This window comes from Epinephelus lanceolatus, chromosome 23 (genome assembly GCF_041903045.1).
Source record: "Epinephelus lanceolatus isolate andai-2023 chromosome 23, ASM4190304v1, whole genome shotgun sequence".
In the NCBI taxonomy this organism is placed as follows: Eukaryota; Metazoa; Chordata; class Actinopteri; order Perciformes; family Serranidae; genus Epinephelus; species Epinephelus lanceolatus.
Window position 1 is genome coordinate 12,716,699 of NC_135756.1, and position 21,475 is coordinate 12,738,173.

A 21,475-nucleotide genomic window follows, 5' to 3' on the forward strand; every position below is an offset into this window, starting at 1 on the left:
AGAAACATTTCCTGCTACAAAACGCACCACGGGACAGTTAAAAATCTGTACTTTCCAGATGAGTTTCTATGAAAACAGGACACTGAGCTCAGCAGCTGTTTCAGCCATGCAGGTGCCTGTGCTGTCAAGATGGAGGGCCAAGTTCAAGTCTATTCTGGAGTTATCCCTAATGCATTTTCAGAGGACTCTCACTCCTGCTGTTCCACTCTCATGTAAAGCAGACATGAGGTTATGTGAAGTATGCGGTCCACTCCCTTGAGAGGCCAGTTACATTACAGTGGAAACAGCTCTGGCCGTCAGACAGAGGTATTTATTGCAAACAAGAAAGCTAAAGGAGTTTGAATGCGTGATGGTGTAAGGCCTTCGGGTGAATAGTTTCCATGCACCTGGGGACTGGGGGAGTGGAGGATATGTGGAAGAGGGTTTTGGGATGGGAGTCTACGCAGGGTCCATGGTTTTAGAATGAGTAATGAGTTAGTTAATAAGAAACGAGCTGGGAACAAACTAGAAACAACCTAATAAGCAACAAATCATTTAAAAACAAGATGTTTCCCCAAAAAGGCTCGCCGAGGTTCATGTTGAAGAAGGGTTGCAGTTGGTGTTACAGTTACGCAACAACACATTACATAACATTCGTAATAATACACAGACATGAAGCTCTGCAGATGGAGTGAAATGTGTCTTACATGCAGGCCTTTGAGGTTCTTGAAGTCATTCTCCTTGATCTCAGTGATCTTGTTGTTCTGCAGGTCCAGCAGGGTGGTGTCGTCTGGGATGTCTCCAGGAACAGCCTTCAGACCTGACGGGGAATTTTTATGAGACACTGTTCAATCAGACGTAGGGTATGAAGGTTAGAAGCATGCAAAAGTAATACATCTATCAAAATGATGGATAATGGGAAAGTGAGTTTGAGGTGAGGTGATGACAGTCCTGGGTAACCACACTCTGACCTCAACAGGAAATGGATACAAAATGGTTACCTACTTGTCTCTATGACCATGGTTAGAGTGTTTGATGGTCAGTTTCCGTCAATTGTGGGGTTTAAACTAGATACTGAAGAGATATAAATCAGGTCTCTTGTTAAAGGCCCTGAAAACCCATTTTCTCAAACACAAAATCCTTTGCTGAAGTTGGAACAGTTTTGGGGATTTAGTTTAAGATGTTTTTGTATTGGTGTTTATGTCCTCACCTCATTACTTCAAAGCATGGATGTATTAGAACTGGATAGCATTGGAGGCAAGGCCCTCAATAATTTCTTTGAAATTTGTACAGTGGTGCATGAAGCCAAAAAAGTTATAATTCCAAGTATAAAACTACCCCGATCTTCTGCATCCATGGGCTCATAGAGCAAGCGTACTAGTGTTTCTTTTTACCCCTCCTCCCAGCCAGAGTCCTACACATGGTTGGGTACCCAGCGGGTAATGCACAAATAAAAAGCTGAATCAAGGGTGGGACTATGTCTTAATTTTATTTCCAGGGTCACTTATGGGTGAAAAAAAGAGCTTGCAGGTCGGCTTGCAGGTGCTGGATGATAAGTATATTTCAAAAAGAACGAGAATAATAATAATTTAATTCCATGTTTTAACATTTTAACCCTCTAATGCTACTTGGCTCTGTCTTCTGCTCCAGCTGGAAAATGAGCCTTAAGTCAGGTGTACTCATGCACATTAACTGTGGAGATGTGCTGCTCAATATCATAACGTCATAATTCATTTAAATTGTATTTCTCGAATGACCTTAGTGCTTTATAGTATATATTTCCAGTTTCACATGTATAATATGTCCCAAAATTATGACTTTAGTTGTGCTGCCTTTGACTTTAGTTGGGCTGAAGATCTTGTATTGGCGGGTTGGGTTGTGGAAGGAATTGGTTATATGTGTGGGTGGTAGCACAGTTACGGTATATTCTGGTTTGGGAGCGGGTCTTGAAAATCAGACCCGAACAGAACTCAGTTCTCAGCTGCTGGTCTCAGGCTCTCTCACATGAATGACAGTAGGACATAACTCCGCATTCGGCTATTAATGAATTTTACAGCTTTTAGGACATGATTTAAATAAGGGCTATTTGAGCGCTTGCACAAGGAAGCTGAAAATAATAATCTTCTGATTTACAAACATCTCTTTCACAATGTACGTCTATGGGAAAAAGTCTTTTTTGGGGCCAAGGCATCACATGACGGATCTGGAAGTTGTAATTCCATGGATTGGCCACTATGTCCGTCTAGCTACGGATGCAGACACACTATTGTTCGGGTTAGGAGAAGATGTTCAGGGCAGGAATGTCATGTTGTAAAGTGAGTTGTCTGCAAGACTGCATCTACATCCTTTTTGGCTTCAAAGCCCAGCGCTGTTCCTGAGGACTGGGTTTGAAGTAGCGGTGTATTTGTTTTTGTTTTTTAATAAATAAAATATCCTATCATGTTTATAATACAAATGGTAATATTGTGTACATAATCCAGTACCTCTTAAATCATTTCCATTTTTTCCCATTGTCACTTTGTCTCCACTTCCTCTCTACTTGCCCACATTCGAATATTAAGTGTAAGTCATAAACCAAAGAGAGAAGAAAGAGACAAAATGCACAATATATAAAGTTAAGCAAAATTTCTAATTTTCTGTAGATATTGCTATATTGCCCTTATGAATTCTTTTGGCCATGAAAATCGTTTTGTAAAACTCTCATATTGTGTCAACACCACTTTGACGAGGGCAGGGCTCAGCTAAAAAAAGATGATGTCACATATTTCCTGTGCACCAATTAGAGTTCAGCAGCATCTGGGTCAAAATCTGATGACAGTTGTTGTTTTTTTTGTTTTTATGCAAACCAATAGTAACTAAGGACGTTTTTTTTCTGTATTTAAACTCTTTGTTGCTAATGAAGTTATAAATATATTCAGTGCTGTGAAACCAAGATTTCAGAGGCATCAAGCTCTTGAGAACTGTTATGATGGCAAATCAAGGCTGAATAAACAGGCGAGAGAAAGTAAGTTCACAGTAGTGACACTCTGAAATAACAAAGTCTGCTTTGTTAACACACATGCTCCATAAAGTCTCAATGATAGGGACATAGGGCAGATTGGGTTTATAGTGACATTCCAAAGGGACCAAATAAGTGTTTGATGTGCTCTGGGGCGCACATGGTGGAAATGGACCTTAAACAAATTTCCTTTCAGAGAAAGTAAGTGACTGCATACCTGGACACTGAGCTCACCCTGAATCCCTTTGCTGGGTCTTTATCATGGCACGTAATGGCTAATGTGACACAGAAAATGGCATCTGCAGTGAGCAGACTCACTGGTTGAGTGGACTTGCTTTTAAAAAACATGAGCGAAGACAGCTGGGAGTCATAGTGTAAGCTCCTCTGCATCCGTGGTAACCCAAAAAATACACTGAGATTCATAATGGGCAGTTTACATTTCAGAGGAAGAGGCGTAGAATAAACTGTTTAACAAAGAAGCTTACATTCTGCATCTCCAGTCCGCATACGTACGCCTGCACACATTCTGTCCTAAAAGCTTGGTGACGACGACGTCTGTTCGGCTCACCCAAACATTGCCTCCAGCTAGGTTTGCTCCTCTGTCAGCTTTTCCAACTCAGCAGTGAATGACCCACAAACCATCACAGCTGTTTGTGGTTGCCACCATCATTGCAGCACCACGCGGTACACCTCTATACTTGCACACACATTCTTTCTTAACTTTCATCTATAAAAGTCAGACTACCTCAACATTTGCTGCATCAGTTTCAATGCACTTTTAAAAATGTGTGTATTGCAACCACCCCAGCTTTATGAAAATGCAAAAGTAAATGCTGTAATGCCCTTTTAAGGGTTTATGGGTAATTGTTTCAGTTTTTACACATTCACACTCATTCATTGTTTAAAGGTCCAGTGTGTAAGATTTAGAGGCATCTAGCAGTGAGGACTGCAGATTGCAACCAGCTGAAACTTCTCCCTGTTAGAATTTTTCCTCTCCAAATCTGACAGACTGGGTGATTAAAAAACGGCTGAACCACTGAATAAAGTAGTTTCACAGTAAAAATCAGACTCTCTTTTATGCTATTTGGCACTTCGCAGACAGGCCACTAGCTCAGCACCTGCTAATGTGAGCTAACCTCTTTTTTGTGATCCAGATGTTCAGGAGGTTTTCACCAGGAGATGAATTATCCATGAAAGTCTCCAAAACAAATGGACTCAATAATTTAGACCAGTAAAAACACTGATATGTAATGTGAAACTACTTTATTTAGTGTTTCTCTGACACTACTTGGCATGTCGGAGATGAGCTGCTAGCTCAGCACGTGCTAATGTGCGCTCAGCTTTTTGCTCTGATAACTTAGGATCCATACGTTCAGGAGGTTTTTACCATGAGCTGAATTATTTGCAGAGGTTTCGTCCTCTCCAAAAAAATGGATCCGTTGATTTAAACCAGGAAAAACACTGAACAAAGCAGTTTCACTTAACATCGTAAGTGCTAATATCGTACACAACTGGACTTGCTTGCATTACTTGGTGGCCAGGTGGGTCAACGACTCACATGGTGACCTTAACGACTCTGAAACTAAGAGCTCACGTGACCCCTATGACTCTGCAAGGGTTCCCACCTGCACAGGGTTTAAAGCCTGCAACTTCGTACCAGTCATTTAGAACTGAAGAAGCTTCTTGGATGAGAGGCGAAACGTCTTCAAGAAACGCAAGCAAGTCCAGTTGCCTACGATATTAGCACTTATGATTACCATGATCTGGATGACTGAGAATCTTTACCAACATTTTATTTTAACACTGCTTGTTGCGGAGGGGCTGCAAACTAACAAGAACGGCCCTATCTAGAGCCAGTGCACCAACCAAACATGGCGGTGCAACATGATGATCTCTTTAGATGAGGACTCCAAACCTAAGTAAATACAAACTAGAGTACTTATTTTCAGGTGATTATACACTAAAGAAAACATTATATTATGTTCCATTTATCCTCCCAAATTCCTACGCACTGGACCTTTAAAGAAAAATGTTTTACAACCAATTTTTCACCCAGATTTTTGCCCTCTTACATCCAATTTACTGCATTTCCTGATGCAAGAACACACTCTTCACAACAGTTTCACAGTAAACTAAATGATCTTGTGACAAACATGGCTCCAAAATTGCTTCCTGTAACAGGAAATCTGGGGAAGAATTGGTGGAAAACACAAATGAGCTGTTGATTATACCCCAGGGTTTCTTAAAATACGTAAAAACAAACTTATTATGCTTCAGATTAATTTAAATATAAGGTTGCTAGCATTAAAAAAAGAGATAATTGCTGCATTTTTTAAAATTAAGAACCAAAACCAAGACCCGCCTGGTTGTAATACTCCCTCTGGTACGACAAAGGGGAAGTCTCATACAAAGAAAGTTATCTTTTGGTGGGTCGTATGAAGCAAAACGATTAGCGCTGTAATCAGTGTGATGGTGATAATAACACAAACTGACAAGTGCAAATAAACTATTTGAATGACATGTTTGGGTCAGCATCTCACTTTTCAGCTGATAGCCACTTGGCAGGAAGTGAACAAGACAAACAGGGCTCGAAGTCTTGCCCCCCCAAAATATTACAGTCACTATTAATCACTCCAGTTTAAAGCAAAGTGATTGGGATATGAAGCGTATGATTGCTTTGGATTGGACTGGACTCATTTTGAGCACTTCCAAGTATTAATGACAGTGTTTATGTAATGTCCTCTCGTTGTCTGGTGCTGTGGTCGGGCACAAAGTTGATCTGGCTGCATCATCAAAGGCCTGATTGCCTCATGGGATGTGAGTAAGCTTGGAGTTTTTGGTAAGTCAGTTCGAAAGTGTGGGTAGATATGATGTGTGCACCTGCCAGCTACACACCTTATACAATCACTATCTATAAAAATAATGTTTCAGTTAGAGGAGCTGCTGATTGTGCATTTAATCGTAGTACTTGTAGGAACAAAAGGCCGCTGTGTAAGAAACTCTGACAGAGTTGGCAAATATAATCACAACTCATTTGAACCCTGTGCTGAATTTTCCTCTCCTGAATATTTTAGCTGTCATCCCACCAGCTGCAGGGAGAAAAATCCACATCTACAAAAACGACAGGGTGCTTCAGGATGGTGAGCAGACTCTTCTTTCATGCCCGGGCCTGTGTGTGTGCCCACATATATACATATTAGTATCAATCCTGTGTGTGTCTCAACGTGCGAGTGTGTGTGTTTGCGTGCAGGCCAGCAGGTCTGGAGAACAGATGGAGGCGTGGGGCCAACAGTGCTGATGCAGGAGTTGTGAATCCAGCCATGGAGCTGCCTCTCTGGGGAAAGTGCCGCTGCTGACTGGGGCCCCGGCTGGAGGACTGATGTAATGGAACCGGTCTTTTCCTGAACATCACTCTCTCCAACTGTCTGTCGTTCTGACTGTCGAGCCACCTGCCTGTCTGCGTGCTCTGCTTGTGCTTATACTACATCCTGAATCTGCGAAACGCTCAACCCCGGTCCTGTTAAGCTTACAAAAACCAAAGTGGTTTTGTCTGTCTGCTCCTCTTTTTATTTCATCCTCCCAGTTTGTCCATCTGTGTCACTCCCCCCACTCCTTCATCTGCCTCCTTGAAGCTTGTGCCCCATCCTTTCCAAATAAAAGCAGAGCCAAAAAACTATCAAACCCAACTGCGCAGTCTAGAAGAATAAATGAGGTCAGGGACTTTTCTGTGACAAGGTTTGTGAGATGACTCAAGTGGCTGTATATGCTATACATCAGATTAGACAAACAGAGTGGATCCGCTCCAAACAATGAAGTCGACAGCCAAGTAAATTGTTGTGACTGTGCTGAATTAAAAGCCGATAAAGTAATTGGGGTCTTCCAAACCTTGGTGAGCAAGCTTTACGTTGAGATTTGGAAGTTTTGTCCAGGACTTTCATATGATTAATCTAACCTTTAATCTTCACCACTGCTTGACAAACAGTTTGGCCAGAAAGAGCAAGTAATGTAATTGTAACAGGAAGTGACATAAGGCTCACAGCATCTGTGAGCATTTAAGGTGTCGACACCGGTGTCATGTTCTCTGGAAGACTTTGCAATAATGTGTAACATAACATACCCCTGGAATGACCCAGTGGGTTTGGGTGGACGGTGGAGACGGTTAGTAAAGTCAGGGACTTTTTTCTTAACAACCAGTAAAATCACTCAGCACAATAAAAATACAGTAAAACTACTGCAGACACCCATCTGACCTCATCTTATCCATCAAAGTGAGCTCATCTGTTTAAAAATCCAGGCCAGAACACCAAATGGAGCTGATGAAGAAAATGGATGTGAACAAGAAGCTTGTTACATTTAGTTTGAAGTAACTGTAGGAATTACTGGCTATGTACAGCATCTGTACAATCAACCATGATAACCGATGGTGATGATGACCATGGATTACAGCTTGTTCCAAGGACGTCAAAATTAGCAGCTTGCACAGTGGCCATAGGTACCTGATTCCGGTTGGCAAGGAAGGGGAGGTGGATTGAGCAAACATTAACGGACTTTCACCCAAGAGAGACATGTGAAACCACAAGTCAGTGTTGTTTTGACTAACACTTTTTTGTCCCAACTCGTCAAATAATGCCGCTTTGTCAGTGGACTTTCAGGTCTAAATATGACGTGCTAGGTTACCTACTGCGTCTGTTGTTGACGTTATGGGATGGTGTGTCCATTTACGCTTGTTACATGAATTGTGTCTTTTCAAAAGTCACTTCATAGATGCATACAGTCTTTTTCAAAATACACCATTCATATTGCGTAGTTATGGTGCCGTTACAAGCTGATGCAACATAAAACATTGCTTCAAAAGGTTCCTTTCTGTGTTGGTATCGCCCGCCCAATAGATGGATAGACAAAGATATTTAATGAGTTGGGAATGAGAATGTGCTGTTTACGTAACGTTTAGCAACTACGTACCAACAGTCACCACTGTTTTAACATAATGTTACAGATTTACGTATAGTTGTTGGGCTCTCATGTCATAACCTGACATATTTGCGCAACGTTATGTAACAAACACTTATTTTAAGCCAATACCTGATTTTTTTGTAGTTTTGTTGCCTAAACATGACCATTTCACAATATAAACTATGTATTAAATTTACCTAAGTGACAACTGTTTGTGTGAAACGCTGAGTTTTTTCAAACTACATTACATATGTGTTATGTTACATGTGTCACATAATCATTAACAAGCTAAAGTCATGTAACCCGCGCCATATTTTTCTAAACCTTAGTGAGAAGTCTTATTGCCTTAACCTGAGTTCATTTTGGTGACAAAATGCATTTCCTGTGTACACAGGCGTTTATTTTGAAAATACACTATGCATGTAACAAGCAGAGATTGTCACGGCATCCCTTAGCATCCAAAACTGATACTAGAGTGGTACCCAACTGACCTAGAGCATCATAGTTTGCAGAGTAGGGCCACTGACCAAGCTGCCACATTTGACAAGTTGGGAGTGAGAACATGTTGAATTATACACAACTGTATGAACCATTGATGGAAGATGTCTTCTCTTACCGAGGTCAGAGCACTGGATCACTCGCAGGTGGCATTGGCATCTGAAGGGGCACTTGGGTCCATCAGGCATGGGATGGAAGCTTACATCTATTTTATCTTCAGGCAAACCCGATCCTGCCTCATCCTCCATCATGAAGTCTAGGAAGCCGGACTGGCGGAAGGGCAGAGCCCAGCAGGCCGTGACCAGGAGCAAAGAGAGACAGGCTGACCTCATGGTGCTGCTAGCAGGAAGCCTGGAGGACGAGAAGACACAGTTCAAAGGTTTGGGTGGATACACTTTCAAAATAGTCTGTCTATGATTAGTTTTGAAACTACCATTTTCTGTTTAACTGCTCGTTTCTCCTTCACTGTGATATTGAGGAGGAAAGTAGGTTGATTTTCACAGGGCAGGGAGAAGGACGCAATGAGAGAAAGACACAAACAAGAGACATTGATTGAAGTCTAGAGAAGCAAAGGGCAAAGGTGAGAGGTGGAGAGCTAAAGGCTACAGGGTTAAACACTTGGGTGTAACAATTTAATGAGGTTGGCCAAATAAGCTATTTAACTGGTCAGTTTTAGGCAGAAGGTGAAAGGTGATAAAGCTGGGGTCAGTGTAAGAAAAATGATAAAATGACACGACGTTATTCAGTCAAGAAGGGACAAGTCCCAGGGGTGCTTAATGATTATGTTTAGGAATAGAAACCATTGTCAACATTACGGCCAGTTTACATTCTTACCATTTGCATTGGAATGGCAAAAGCTAGAGGTTCCGACCATTTATTATTACTTTTAGCTCACTATTTAAACAGCTTATTTTAACTATTAACCATTTGTCCATTAAGCTACCATTAGATATCTAATATTACTGTGTTTCAATCATCAATCATTACTTTTAGCTAACTATTTCAGCCATTTATCAATTAATTTTAGTTACCATTTAGTCACCATTCATCCATTTTTATTTAAGAATGAATCCATTAGGCTACTTTTAGGTGTTTTAACCATTTATCCTATACTTTTAGCTTACTATTTCATCCAATTATCTGTTGCTTTTAGCTAACTATTGTAACTGGTTATCCGTTACTTTTGGTTAAATCATTTATCTCTTAATTTAAGCTAACTATTTTTACCATCTATCTGTCACTTTTAGCTAACTATTTCATCCAATTATCTGTTGCTTTTAGCAAACTATTGTAACCAGCTATCTGTTACTTTAAGCTAGCTATTTCATTCAATTATCTGTTACTTTTAGCTAACTATTGTAACCAGTTATCTGTTACTTTAAGCTAGCTATTTCATCCAATTATCTGTTGCTTTTAGCTAACTATTGTAACCAGTTATCTGTTACTTTAAGCTAGCTATTTTAACCATTTATCTGTTGCTTTTAGCTAACTATTGTAACCAGTTATCTGTTACTTTAAGCTAGCTATTTCATGCAATTATCTGTTACTTTAAGCTAGCTATTTTAACCATTTATCTGTTGCTTTTAGCTAACTATTTCATCCAATTATCTGTTGTTTTAACTAACTATTGTAACTGGTTATCCATTACATTTGGTTAACTATTTCATTAATTTATCTCTTAATTTAAGCTAACTATTTTTACCATCTGTCACTTTTAGCTAACTATTGTAACCAGTTATCTGTTACTTTTAGCTAGCTATTTTAAACATTTATCTGTTGCTTTTAGCTAACTATTACAACCAATTATCTGTAAATTTTAGCTATTTCAACCATCCATCTCTTTTAGCTAACTATTTCAACCATTTATACTGTACGTTACTTTTAACTAGCTATTTTTTAACCATTTATCCCTAAATTTTAGCAAACAATTTTGACCATTTTTCTGTTACTTTTAGCTAGTTATTTCACCCATTTATCCATTACGTTTCACTATTCTAACCAGTTATCTGTTACTTTTGGTTAACTATTTCAACCATATCTCTTACTTTTAGCTAGCTATTTGAACATTTGTCCATTCATTTTAGTTACCATTTAGTCACCATACTCAATCTTTAGCTAACCAATCCAACAATGTATCTATTAGTCTACTTGTAATTATCTGTTTTAACCATTTACCCATTATTTTTGTAACTATTTGTACAGTGTATTAATTTTAGCTTTGGCATTAGCTTTTTTTTGCTTTCTATATGGTCATTTTAAAACACTCTCAATCACAACAGGTGACTACAGGTACATTTTTCAAAATTGTATTTTTTTTTTCAAACTAGTCAACAACCTTTTCACCTTCCCCCTACAACTGGAGAAGTACCCCTGTTCGGAAATCACTGTACTATAACAGTGTTCATATGTTTTGTCGTTGGTCCACTGAGCTAAATTCCATAATACAATGTGCCTATGTAATTTGCTTTTGCAAAGACAATGAAACATTGACTAATGCACAAGGAACATCTGTGTCAGCCTTTAGTGTTACATAGGGGATGCATCGTGGGAAATTTCACAGCTGCCACTCTGTACACCACTGTGCTATATTTTCTATTCAAAAGTAATAAATCACAGTATCATTTGTTTGCCATTAAAGTATTTTAAGGAGGACGCATCAACTGTACTCGTGGAGTCACTGGGAGAATCCTGCTTCCTTATGCTGTCTTCTATTTCTAAACACAACCACAAACCAGTTGACACATCCACGCACTCTCTCATACTCAAACAGTGGAGATCCACAAAACTCCCTGACCTTATACACAGCAACACACACACACACACACACACACACACACACACACACAGAGTCTCAAAGACCCAGCAATCTGCTTGTCATGCGTATAGCCAAAAGTTGCTCCTTCCCTCTTGGTGCCACAATAATTGAAGGGCGGATTGGAGCCGCGGCTGCTAACAAATGATTTGGGAGTAGCTGGTCTGTAGCGGACCTTGACCTGAACATCTTGACCAGGATGATGAAACTGACCCAAAACCACAAGTTGGCCAAAGTTGAAAGTGACTCTGGGCTGGTTTATATGGTCTGTGTGTATGTGTTTGATGCTTATGTGATGTAATTTTTTTTTCTTTTTCTGTCATTTGAGTGTACATTTGCATGTTTTAAGGTGTAAAAAAAGCAATAAATTGTGTTTTTAAATGCATTAAAGCAAGTGCACATGTTGTATGTACACCTTTAAATTGTACATTCTGCAAGTGCGAGTAAAAATAGTGAATGAAAAAGGTTTAAATGTTTAAAAAAGTGAGAGAAAGCAAGAGAAAGAGATGTGCTGATGCTAGTGTAAATCCAGGTTAGGGTTACGTCAGGTCACGGGATCATGGCTCAGAGGGACTCTCAACACAAGCAGTAATTATAGTGCCTGTCCACAAAACAGCCACCACTTTGACACACTGTACAGCTCCAGTCCAGTGGTTACAGTGCTTGCATACAGTACGACCAAGCTTGAAATCACTTCCATTCAGAAGGGAATTGTGTTGGATGGAATGGCTCTGTCTCTTAGTTTCTTTTTCACTCGTTCTGTCGCTACGAAGTGGAAAAACCTGAAAAACATTCAAAAGGGGTGATTTCATAAGTCGGCACTTAGAGCCTGGAATTGTGTAAGACCATGTTTTATGTGTAGATGCAGTTTTCCGTGCAAAACTTTTGCCATTTTGTCTCGCTTGGAAACATGGAGTACGTACTGTAGTGGGAGGCGTTGAGACAAAGAGTCTGAACATACAGTAGATCCAGAGTACACTTTGTTCCAGTCTTCGACAGACTGAGTAAACTTGGCTGTGTCAAGTTCTCTTATCTAAGCGCAGCAAAAAGCTCAATCCAACAAAAACCTTGTCTGCAGACTTGGCAGAACTGTTCTGCCGTCATTTTGGATTTAGGGATGCAAAGCACTCCTGGGTTAAAAAGTGCTTGTAGATGCCTTTGATGGTGTGTTTTATCCTGCTTGGATGCCAGATGCATTCATCTCGTAGTATGATACGTTAATCGCCAATACTGGAAAGTATTTGAAAGTCAGTTTATCACTTTTCACAGGAGGTACTAGTGTTGTGAACTCCTCACATCTGGCACATCTTGCAGGCTGAAACATTCAGATTTATCTTCAAAGCAAAGTGTACCAGCTCTGTTTAAAGGCACAGCAATGTGCACAAAATAACACAACTTTCACTGCCGATTACTGAGCCTTATCTCCCCGCTTTGACCCATGACCACTAGCACATAAACGTATGTACATGCACATGTGCATTGGTGCAGGATTTCAAATGGCCCTTCATGTGTCCTGCCATCAATCCATCAACCTTTGTCCATAAACTCTTCAGCAGCTTTAATGTGAGCCAGACGGGCAAAAGGAAGAAGAAGAAGAGAGTGAACTTAAACTAAGCTCTATGGGCATTTAATGTCTGCAGCATTACTGCAAAGACAAGAATTACTGCTACTTTGTGAGTCATAATCAGGCCCAGGAGTTGTTGATGATGAGACTGAAACAAGATTTTGAAACACTACCAGGAAAAAGGGATATAAGGGATTGTCAGGAATTATTGTTGGGTACATTAACTAACAATTTGTAACCACAGCTGCACAATAAACTATAATTGGTATCAATATTTTTGGGCCAGGGGATTTTGGATTTGGAGATGAGGGCTGTACATTGTGGAGATTTATTGCTGTGTGTGTACATAGTGGGCAACCGACGGCTCTCTGCGAACACGGGGGTCACTTTAAATTCAAAACAGAACAAGGAATTGTGGTCAAAATGCAATCTTTTCTTAAAAAGTTGAAATTCAATGCCTTTCACAGCAGGTATGAGCCTCTGAGGATGATGCATGAGACAACCTGCTGTGCCCCAGGCATCGGTTCTTTCATTACCAGTGTGCTCAGATGTGTCCACCGGCCCTGCGGGACGGCCCTGCTCTAAAAAGATGCCCCCACCTTCATACAGACACCTGAAGCTCTTCAAACACACACGTGTGTTTGTGTGTGTGCTGAACCCAGAGGGCTGCCAACAGAGCATGCTGGAACATGACTTGACCATGCAAACTTCACACCTTGCCAGTATCAGCATTGCTTATCTCTTCAAAGACGATTTGTGTTATGGGTTAAAGGTATTCCCCTTATCATTTTCATGTTCACAGAGATCACACCAAGCTGGAAATCAAACTTCATTTGGTGCCCTGCAGCTCAGGAACATGATCTGACTCTTTACGACCTTTTCCCAAAACTGACTCATTGCTGAGATGAAACTTTGTTGTTTTTGCAGATGATTCTTGTTTGTATCCCCACTTCTTTTTAATAACCTTTCAGATAGAGCATGTTCACCTGATACCTCACTAACTGGGCAGTTGGGTGTACCCATTGAACCATTATAAATTCCAGTCTCCAGAGTTGGTTTTACAATGTATCAAGTCAGCATGGCTTCACTGGGGGAACTTGGCCAGTTATCACATTGTGGTACAGCTGTATGCTAGTTTACAAGACGAAAATTGGACAGGCTTTATTCACAAGAAGTGGACTGACACTAATCAGTGCAAACGTGGAAGACATTTATACCTAATCCAGCTTCCCACTGATGGACTTTTAGGGTGATGCATTTAGCCATTTTTGACTTAACTTTAAAGACGTATATGGTGACTTCTGTGAAATCTGGGTGACGATGTTCATGTACTAGTGAATTAAGTTCATGAAAGTTCTTATCTGAACTTTAATCAATGGTGAACCAGGAAAACAAAGGTTAAATGAAGGTTCAAGGCCTTCCAAAGAGTGCCAAAGGGCTTTGAATGGTCAGCAGATGCTTGTTGAAACCATGGATACATAGACAGCTGGATACAGAGTTCAAGGCGTGGCCCCATTGATTTCTGTGAAAGTTGCTCAGTGGCACAAAAAGCCAAAAAAAGTTTGACTTCCTGGGTGTAAAATTTGTCGGATCTATGGTACAGACGTTTGCAAGCCAAGCAGCTAACTTCCGGTTTAGCCCTTCGCTTAATTGAATGACTGAATGATTTAATTGTCAGGCTTTTCTAGACTTGTTGTCAGATCAAATGGATCAAATTCAGAAAGTGAAACAAGTCATTTGCAAGGGTTGTGATGCTCAAAGAAACAGACATCTCTTTCACAATGTAAGTCTATGGGGAAAAGTCTTTTTGGGCTCAGTGGCATCACATAACAGACCACGGAAGTTGTAATTCCACTGTTTGGCCACTACAAAAATTGGCTTCAAAGCCTGACACACTGTCAGGGGCCCTGGTTGAAGCACTGTGCATAGAACGATAGTGGGTATACAAAAGATCTATCAAAAAGTATAAAAGCCCAAGACGCCGTGAGAAAGTTTAGTCTGTATTTTCAAAAAGATTTACAATCTACCGCATCCCAGAAAAGGACATGTGGTACATGGCACAGGAACCATCTCTATCTTCTTCTCTCGTGTCTCCCAAACCTGCGATTCATCATCCCATGTCAGACCAAGAAAAAAGGGGTGGAGATTGACATTTCCTGTGGTGGCGGCATCCTTGTCAATTCTCCAGTGTCCCTCTTTTGTCTCATCCTTCTTACTCCCTCCCTCCCTCCCTACACTCTCCCCCCTAAGTCTGGCCCCAGCATTACTAATGATTCCCAGACAGGAAGCAGAGCTCGCATGAGGGAGTAAAGTAATTTTCCCTCCTTTGCTTTGTCACTTTCTCCTCTTTGTCACTGCCTTTCATTGAAACGTTCGAGCTTAGAAAATCAATGAGATACCCGTAGCACCATTACCATATCAACAAATTCTTTCACTTGAACTTCTGCAGCATGAAGGGAACACACCACAGTGTCGTGATTTAAGGAAATCAAACCATGTTGCAGTGAAAGGAACAATATAAAGCAGACACCAACTACCATCTCACCCTCCACCTCTGTCCGCAACCCCCCACCCCTCCCTTCTAACTCTCCACAGGCCTTCGTCTGCCTCTGCAGAGCGTCTGTCAGCAATGAATCACTGGAAGGTATTTACAAGGCCACAGGACGTTTAAAACACGTGTGGCCCTTTTAACCCATCAGCAAATGAATGTGAGCTCCCCTCCCACACAGTTGCACACATAAGCATGATCGATAACGATGCCGAAATGTAAAAAAACGAGTGATGCTCTTCCTTTGGCGGTGGTGAGAGGAGTCATCGGTCGTTATTTTCAACAAATTTCTGATATATCAGGGGATTTTGGGGAGCAAGAACATGTGTATCTGAAAATATGCAAAGGCACGGCCAACAAACAATTTCAGAGCCAAAACATTCTCGTAATAGGACTTTGGCGAAATCAGTCTCGTCTGGAAAATAGCCGTCCATGCTCCCATGTATGTCTGCATGGGGCGTTTTTTGGCTCCAAAGAATGCCCGAGACACTTATTTGACCACTACAATCAATGTCATTTCTTAACGCAGAAAAAGGGAATACGTGTCAGAGCCATAACTATTATTGAAAGATCATTTTAGGGTCTCAAAAGCATGTTGTTTGGAGCCATGGCACGAGAAAGCCAGCGAGCGGTTTAACCACATTTCAGCTGTTCCATGAGAAGAGCTGTCGGCCTGCCATCAACCTCAGTCCCATTATCAACAGTCTGCGCTGCACAGACGTGGACGAACTGCCCAACCTTCTCGCCCTTTCTTCTCTTTCCATCTCCTCCTCCCTTTTTGTGCTCTTTTCCTTCCTTCCCCGGCTTCTCTCCCATAGCTTATGGTATTTTCTTTCTCTGTCTGACTCTTAAAACTTTGGCTTGAAAGACTGATATGTGGAACTTTCTGGTATTCCAGTGAGCAAAGGGGGGAAAAAAGACTTGATGGCTGATGTCCATTCAATTCCATTGTTCTTTTGCTCTTTTTGACCCAAAGAGTTGAAGTCCAGATGGAAAAAATGCAGCCCCTGAGTGCAAATCTGGGCCTTGTCTCCTCCTAACCTTCCCTCTCTGGTTCAACATCTGCTCAGCTGAACTCAAAAATATGAACTGCTGAAGTACTTTTATTGCACTGAATGTATTTCAGTGCACTGTTTATGTCTTTTTTAGCGTCTATTCTATTCTAAGTCCCACTTTTCATTCTGTTTTGTTTGTCTTGTTTTTCCTCTCCACTCCAGTCCACTCAATGCAATTCAGTGCAGCTGAGCCTTATTAGCTTTTTTCCCCTTCTGGCAAAAAGGATGTAATGAGTTAGCTAAGAGTTGTGTGGTGGCTTGCCGGGAAGCCTTCAGACCTCTCTTTGATAGAGGAAGCTGTACCATTACGGGATTAATGGCACTGTGCGTTGCCAGGTACGGCCTTTTTTTTTTCTCTCTCTTTTCTTCATCTCCTCTTCAAAGCCTCTCACTTTAAGTTGCCCCTAGCAATTTGGGTCCTGTTCTGCTCCTGTGAAAACACAGCAGCAAACGCCACAGTGGGCAGAGGAGGTTGAGAAGAAACAGGCCCCGCAGAGCAGACAGATAAGAGATTGGGGTTAAAACGGTCTGGTGGCGGTCTCAAATGAACTGCTGAAATGGAAAAGTGTGAGAAGCAGCAGAAACAACTCCTCCAAATCGAAGTCTCGACAAGCAATAATGGGCTGAATCAACACAAAGAAATCCTCACTGTTGTTTCAGCTTTTTTCCCCCCTCATTTGTTTGTAGACTGCCCAAACGCCACAGGGAAAGAAAAAAAAGAGAGGGAAAGAAAGCTAAACAAAGAGAGAAAAGGAACAAATTAATGCATTTTCCACTTACGTTAGCAAATGCTGACCAGCAGAAGAAGCAAACAACTTCACAAAATCAAAATTTTTCTGCCTCCCCCCTTACCCAACCCCTTCTCTTTATGTAAGCATTACAAATCTGAGTCACTTGCCACAAAACTAGCTTGAGCAATTCACCTCCATATGGGTTACATCCAAACAATCAACAAGTGCTGCCACTAAATGCAACAAATTACAAAACTCTACAAGCTGAAATTGTAAACGTACAAAGCCCTGAAAAGATCACATGGAACCAAGGTGAATACCCAGGAGATTAACGATGGGCCAGGAGAATAAGTCTTTTTTGGCAAAGGAGTGAGGTACCAGCATCAACTGCACTACCACACCCCCTTCTCCAGCCTGCTGCTCTTTTCACCGAGCTGCATGCAGATTGGACTGGAAATGATTAAAGGTCTCTCATCACAAAGCCAGAGAGAGCTGTGGGAACAAGACCTGGCAACATATCTGGAATATACACAACATAAATGAATGTATGATGAAGTGAGTCAGACGTCAGCAAATCCAGTTTAACAAACTCAACTGCAAACAAAAGACAAGTAGCATTTGTTTCTTTATAAAATAACATCATCAGCAAATTATGTGACTTTTTAAAATCACCAATGATTGAATGATTTTATCATGATAAAAGTCAAAATCCAGCAAAAAGCATGCAGTCCTCTCAAGAGTATTCTTTATCTCTGTAAAAATGAATCCATAATGGCACCTATCTTCTTATTCCTAACCACACTTCATCCATGATTACCCATACTTTCCTCCTCTCTCAGAGTTAAAGTATCAACCTACCTGTTCTCAGTAGAAGCAAGGCGAAGAGAGCAGAAGTGTACGAGATGAGCTTGACTCCCAAAAATCCAGTCGAGTGGGGGGATGAGACTGTGAAGTGGCTGCGAGGGCCTGTGGGGTAATTGGACTCGGAGCGCGTGCGGCCAAGATCAAGCAGGTGTGCTCTGTCACAACAAGGGGAGGAGAGAGAAACAGAGGAGGAGAGAGGGGAGAGAGATAGGAGGAGGGAGGGTCCGACCGCCGAGCTCCTCTCAGGACCGAAACAATTGGTGGAGAACTTCCCCCGTTCTCGTTGCGTGCTCCAAAAACAGCTGGAAATGGAGAAGGGAGGAAGAAGAAAAAAAAAAGGCAGAAGGAGAGAAAGAGGAGGAGATGAGAGACAAGGGAGGGGGAAAAGAAGAAAAGAGGAAGGAGAAGAAGAAGAAGAGAAAGAGAGAGGCAGAGAGTTGGAGTTTAAAGCAATAAGCAGTGATTCGGCTGGCAGCCACCCTCACTGTGACATCTGGTAATGATAGGTCCTGTGTGGAGCTTTGCAGAGAACGCTGCACACAAACTCCCTTTCTCCCTCTTTCACACTCTCTCTGTCATTCATCCTCATTCAGCCTCGACACCGACTACCCCCAGGAAAAAACAAAAACACCACACACACACACACACACACACACACACTTTTGTCTAATCTGTTCAGATTTGTACTTCCTCTCAGCAAACCTCCATCTGTTTTAACCCCATTCCCCAAACCTTGATTAAGGTTGTTTAGGTTGCCTTAATGGAGTCCTGGGTTTATTAGCGTTTATTGGCCCGAAACAGCAAAGGAGGCATTTTGGGGGACTATGTGGGAGGTAGTCCTCATGGTGTTTTGTTCAATTGCATCGCCAGAAAATAACGTTGGTATTTAAAGACTTACGCGGCTACTACCGTCGCCGAAAAGGTTGTTGTTATGGTTAATAAGACTGATGCCTCATTTCAATTCAGGTTTGGTACCAGGTCCTTTTCTCAACTTAGTTTACCAATGCTGATCGTACTCCCTCAGTGTTAGTGGAATTTCAGCTGATAGCCATAGAGAGACCGCACAAATCTGCCGTGACATCATCTTTAATGCGACACTCGCTGAATCCTTTCATCAGCAACCAAACAGAAGAACGTCTGCCCTTTGTCAATGATAGGGTGTAGTGTACACCCTAGTGTATAGGCTGCCATTTCAAAAAAAAAATCTGCGTCAAGTAAATAAAAGAACAGTGGTTGCTAGTCACGGTAGCTTGGCTATTCAAAAATGTGAGGGTTATACAGGATGTCCTGTGTCGAAGAAGTGATGATTTTCTTCGAACAGTCAGTCGTCAGCAGTTTTTTAATCCACCAGGTAAGTACCAGGTACTATCCACGACTTTGGCTAATTGAAAACCAAAATGATTGAATCAAGTAGTGTTGAGTCGTTCGTATAATGCAATGAAAATCCCAACCCGGTCTCACGCGGAAGTCGTTGGAATCCAACGCTTGGTCGGTGACTTCCGGCACCAGAAACAGACGTAAAAAAAAAAAAGTCCTTACACATCGGCATGATACGCGGCCGGTTGCCATTATACAATGTCCAACAGTGTCAGGGGTCAATGCAGCAGGACAAGGATAAAAGAACTTGACATGGCATCCCAGAAAAACAACAACCAACGCACCCAGGGTACCTTTCACCTCATATCTGGACATGGAAAGTCCATGACGAAACGTCAATATGTGACGAGGTTGCAGTGAGAATGTGTTACAAATGTGGTATAAGAGTCTGCAGCCATGCTTTGAGCTCTGTAAGGCTTTAGCTACAGTGGTGCTTTGAGCTGAATGCTAATGTCAGCATGCTAACATGATCCCAGTGACAAAGCTAACATGCTGATGTTTAGAGGCCATAACGTTCACCACGTTCACCATCTAAAGACCTTTGCACACCAAATCTGAAGTTTGTTTGTGATTTTTAATCCGATAAAAATTGTTACGCACAGACACCTTTCACCCCGAGTCGAATGTGTTCTATTAATTGCAAAAAAAATTACAGTATGAGACAAAATGGAGAGACACATTTCTTCCCTCTCCAGTGGACTTACCTCCCTGGCTGTTGCCACTCTCTGCCCACATCTTGCATTTGGCACTGTGGCCACCTGAATGGGCTGAGCTGTCCTCCCTCTGTGTCTCAACACTGTCATTCTCTCTCTGTCTGTATGTCTCTCTGCGGTCTTCATACTCTATTACATCCTTCTCGTTATCATCATCCACCTGAATATTACTATCTTGGTAGATTATCTGAGTTAGGAAATTATACCGTGCGGTACACCCCGTTCTTCTCTCTTGTTGCTGCCACATTTCATTCACTGGTTCTTGGTCAAACAGCTCTGTAAAGGCTTTGTGTAAAAAAAATGCAGAAAATCAAACCTGTTCTGTAAACTTTAACACTTTCCCCGCCAGAGTATCATTTTTAAGTTGCCAGGCACCGCCAGAATTTTTGATTGTATTCACTAATCTTTCAAGGCGCACAGAACAATTTGTTCTATAAATATGTAAACAGTATATACATCAAACTAAAGAACAGACCTTCTGTTTTTATTCACAAAAAACATTTTATTCTATCTAATTCCAATGCTTTTTTATTAACACTGTTCTCTTTGAGGTATAGCTTGACATGTTATCACATTCAGTGATCGTTCAGTGTTCTAGTGTCTCCGCCTCCTCTATGGTCGTCTGTCCGTGTGTCACTGTCACCATCATGGCGATCCCATTTCGTCCCACCAAACTCATTTACTTCTTCGTCCAAATCGGATTCTGAATGTTGATCAAAACAGGAATTGTCGGAGTCTGGGTCCATCAATATTTTCACGGCTTGCGCAACCATAAACTTTTCCGTCGGCGTCGGCATTTTCGTGTGGTTTACAAGCTGCCACATTTCCATCACCTTCGTTTGTTTTTGGACACGGCAGTGCTGTTCTATTTCACAAAAAGTGTAAAATAGAGGAATATCTCACCAATGGCGGGGAAGCATTCTGTCATCTATGACGGAACATCTTGTCAATGGTGGGGAAGTTTCGGAGTCAGTAGTGGGGTTTCCATCCAAATGTATCGAAATTTTTGAGCGAATTTTGTGAAAACGTGCAAAAGAAAATGCGAATTTATGCCCGTTTCCCGTCAACAGGAAGAGCAGTAGGTGGTGCTTCTCGTGAAAAATGAACAAAATAAAAACACCCCCGTAGAAGAAGAGTGCGCCATGAGATGACATCATAAGAGAGCGTCTTATGCCCACTATAAACAACAACACACTCAACTGACACTCAACAACTGACCATGGACAGATAAAAGAACTGATAAACCTGTCGGCTCTTGGGAGAACTCTGGTTAGCATTTTGTCAGCGTTCACAGCGTACCTAACCATCTTGAAGAAGAGACAACAAAGAAGAAGTTTAATGTTAAGAGTACTGTCGGAAATAGCTGGAAGCAGACCACCACGT

At 41.4% G+C, this 21,475-nt stretch overlaps 1 protein-coding gene across 1 annotated transcript in view; it reads right to left on the reverse strand.

The window, feature by feature from the left end:
• The window catches only part of dcn (decorin), a 28,956-nt gene extending 10,468 nt beyond the window's left edge, over window positions 1-18,488 (reverse strand). Inside the window, exons 1-3 of the mRNA XM_033615069.2 lie at window positions 17,997-18,488; window positions 8,547-8,779; window positions 687-799 (exon numbers count right to left, since the gene is read on the reverse strand). Of these exons, the coding sequence (XP_033470960.1) occupies window positions 687-799; window positions 8,547-8,760 (327 nt within the window). The 5' untranslated portion in view covers window positions 8,761-8,779; window positions 17,997-18,488. The remainder of the gene's footprint in view (window positions 1-686; window positions 800-8,546; window positions 8,780-17,996) is intronic.
• Window positions 18,489-21,475: the final 2,987 nt, after the last annotated feature.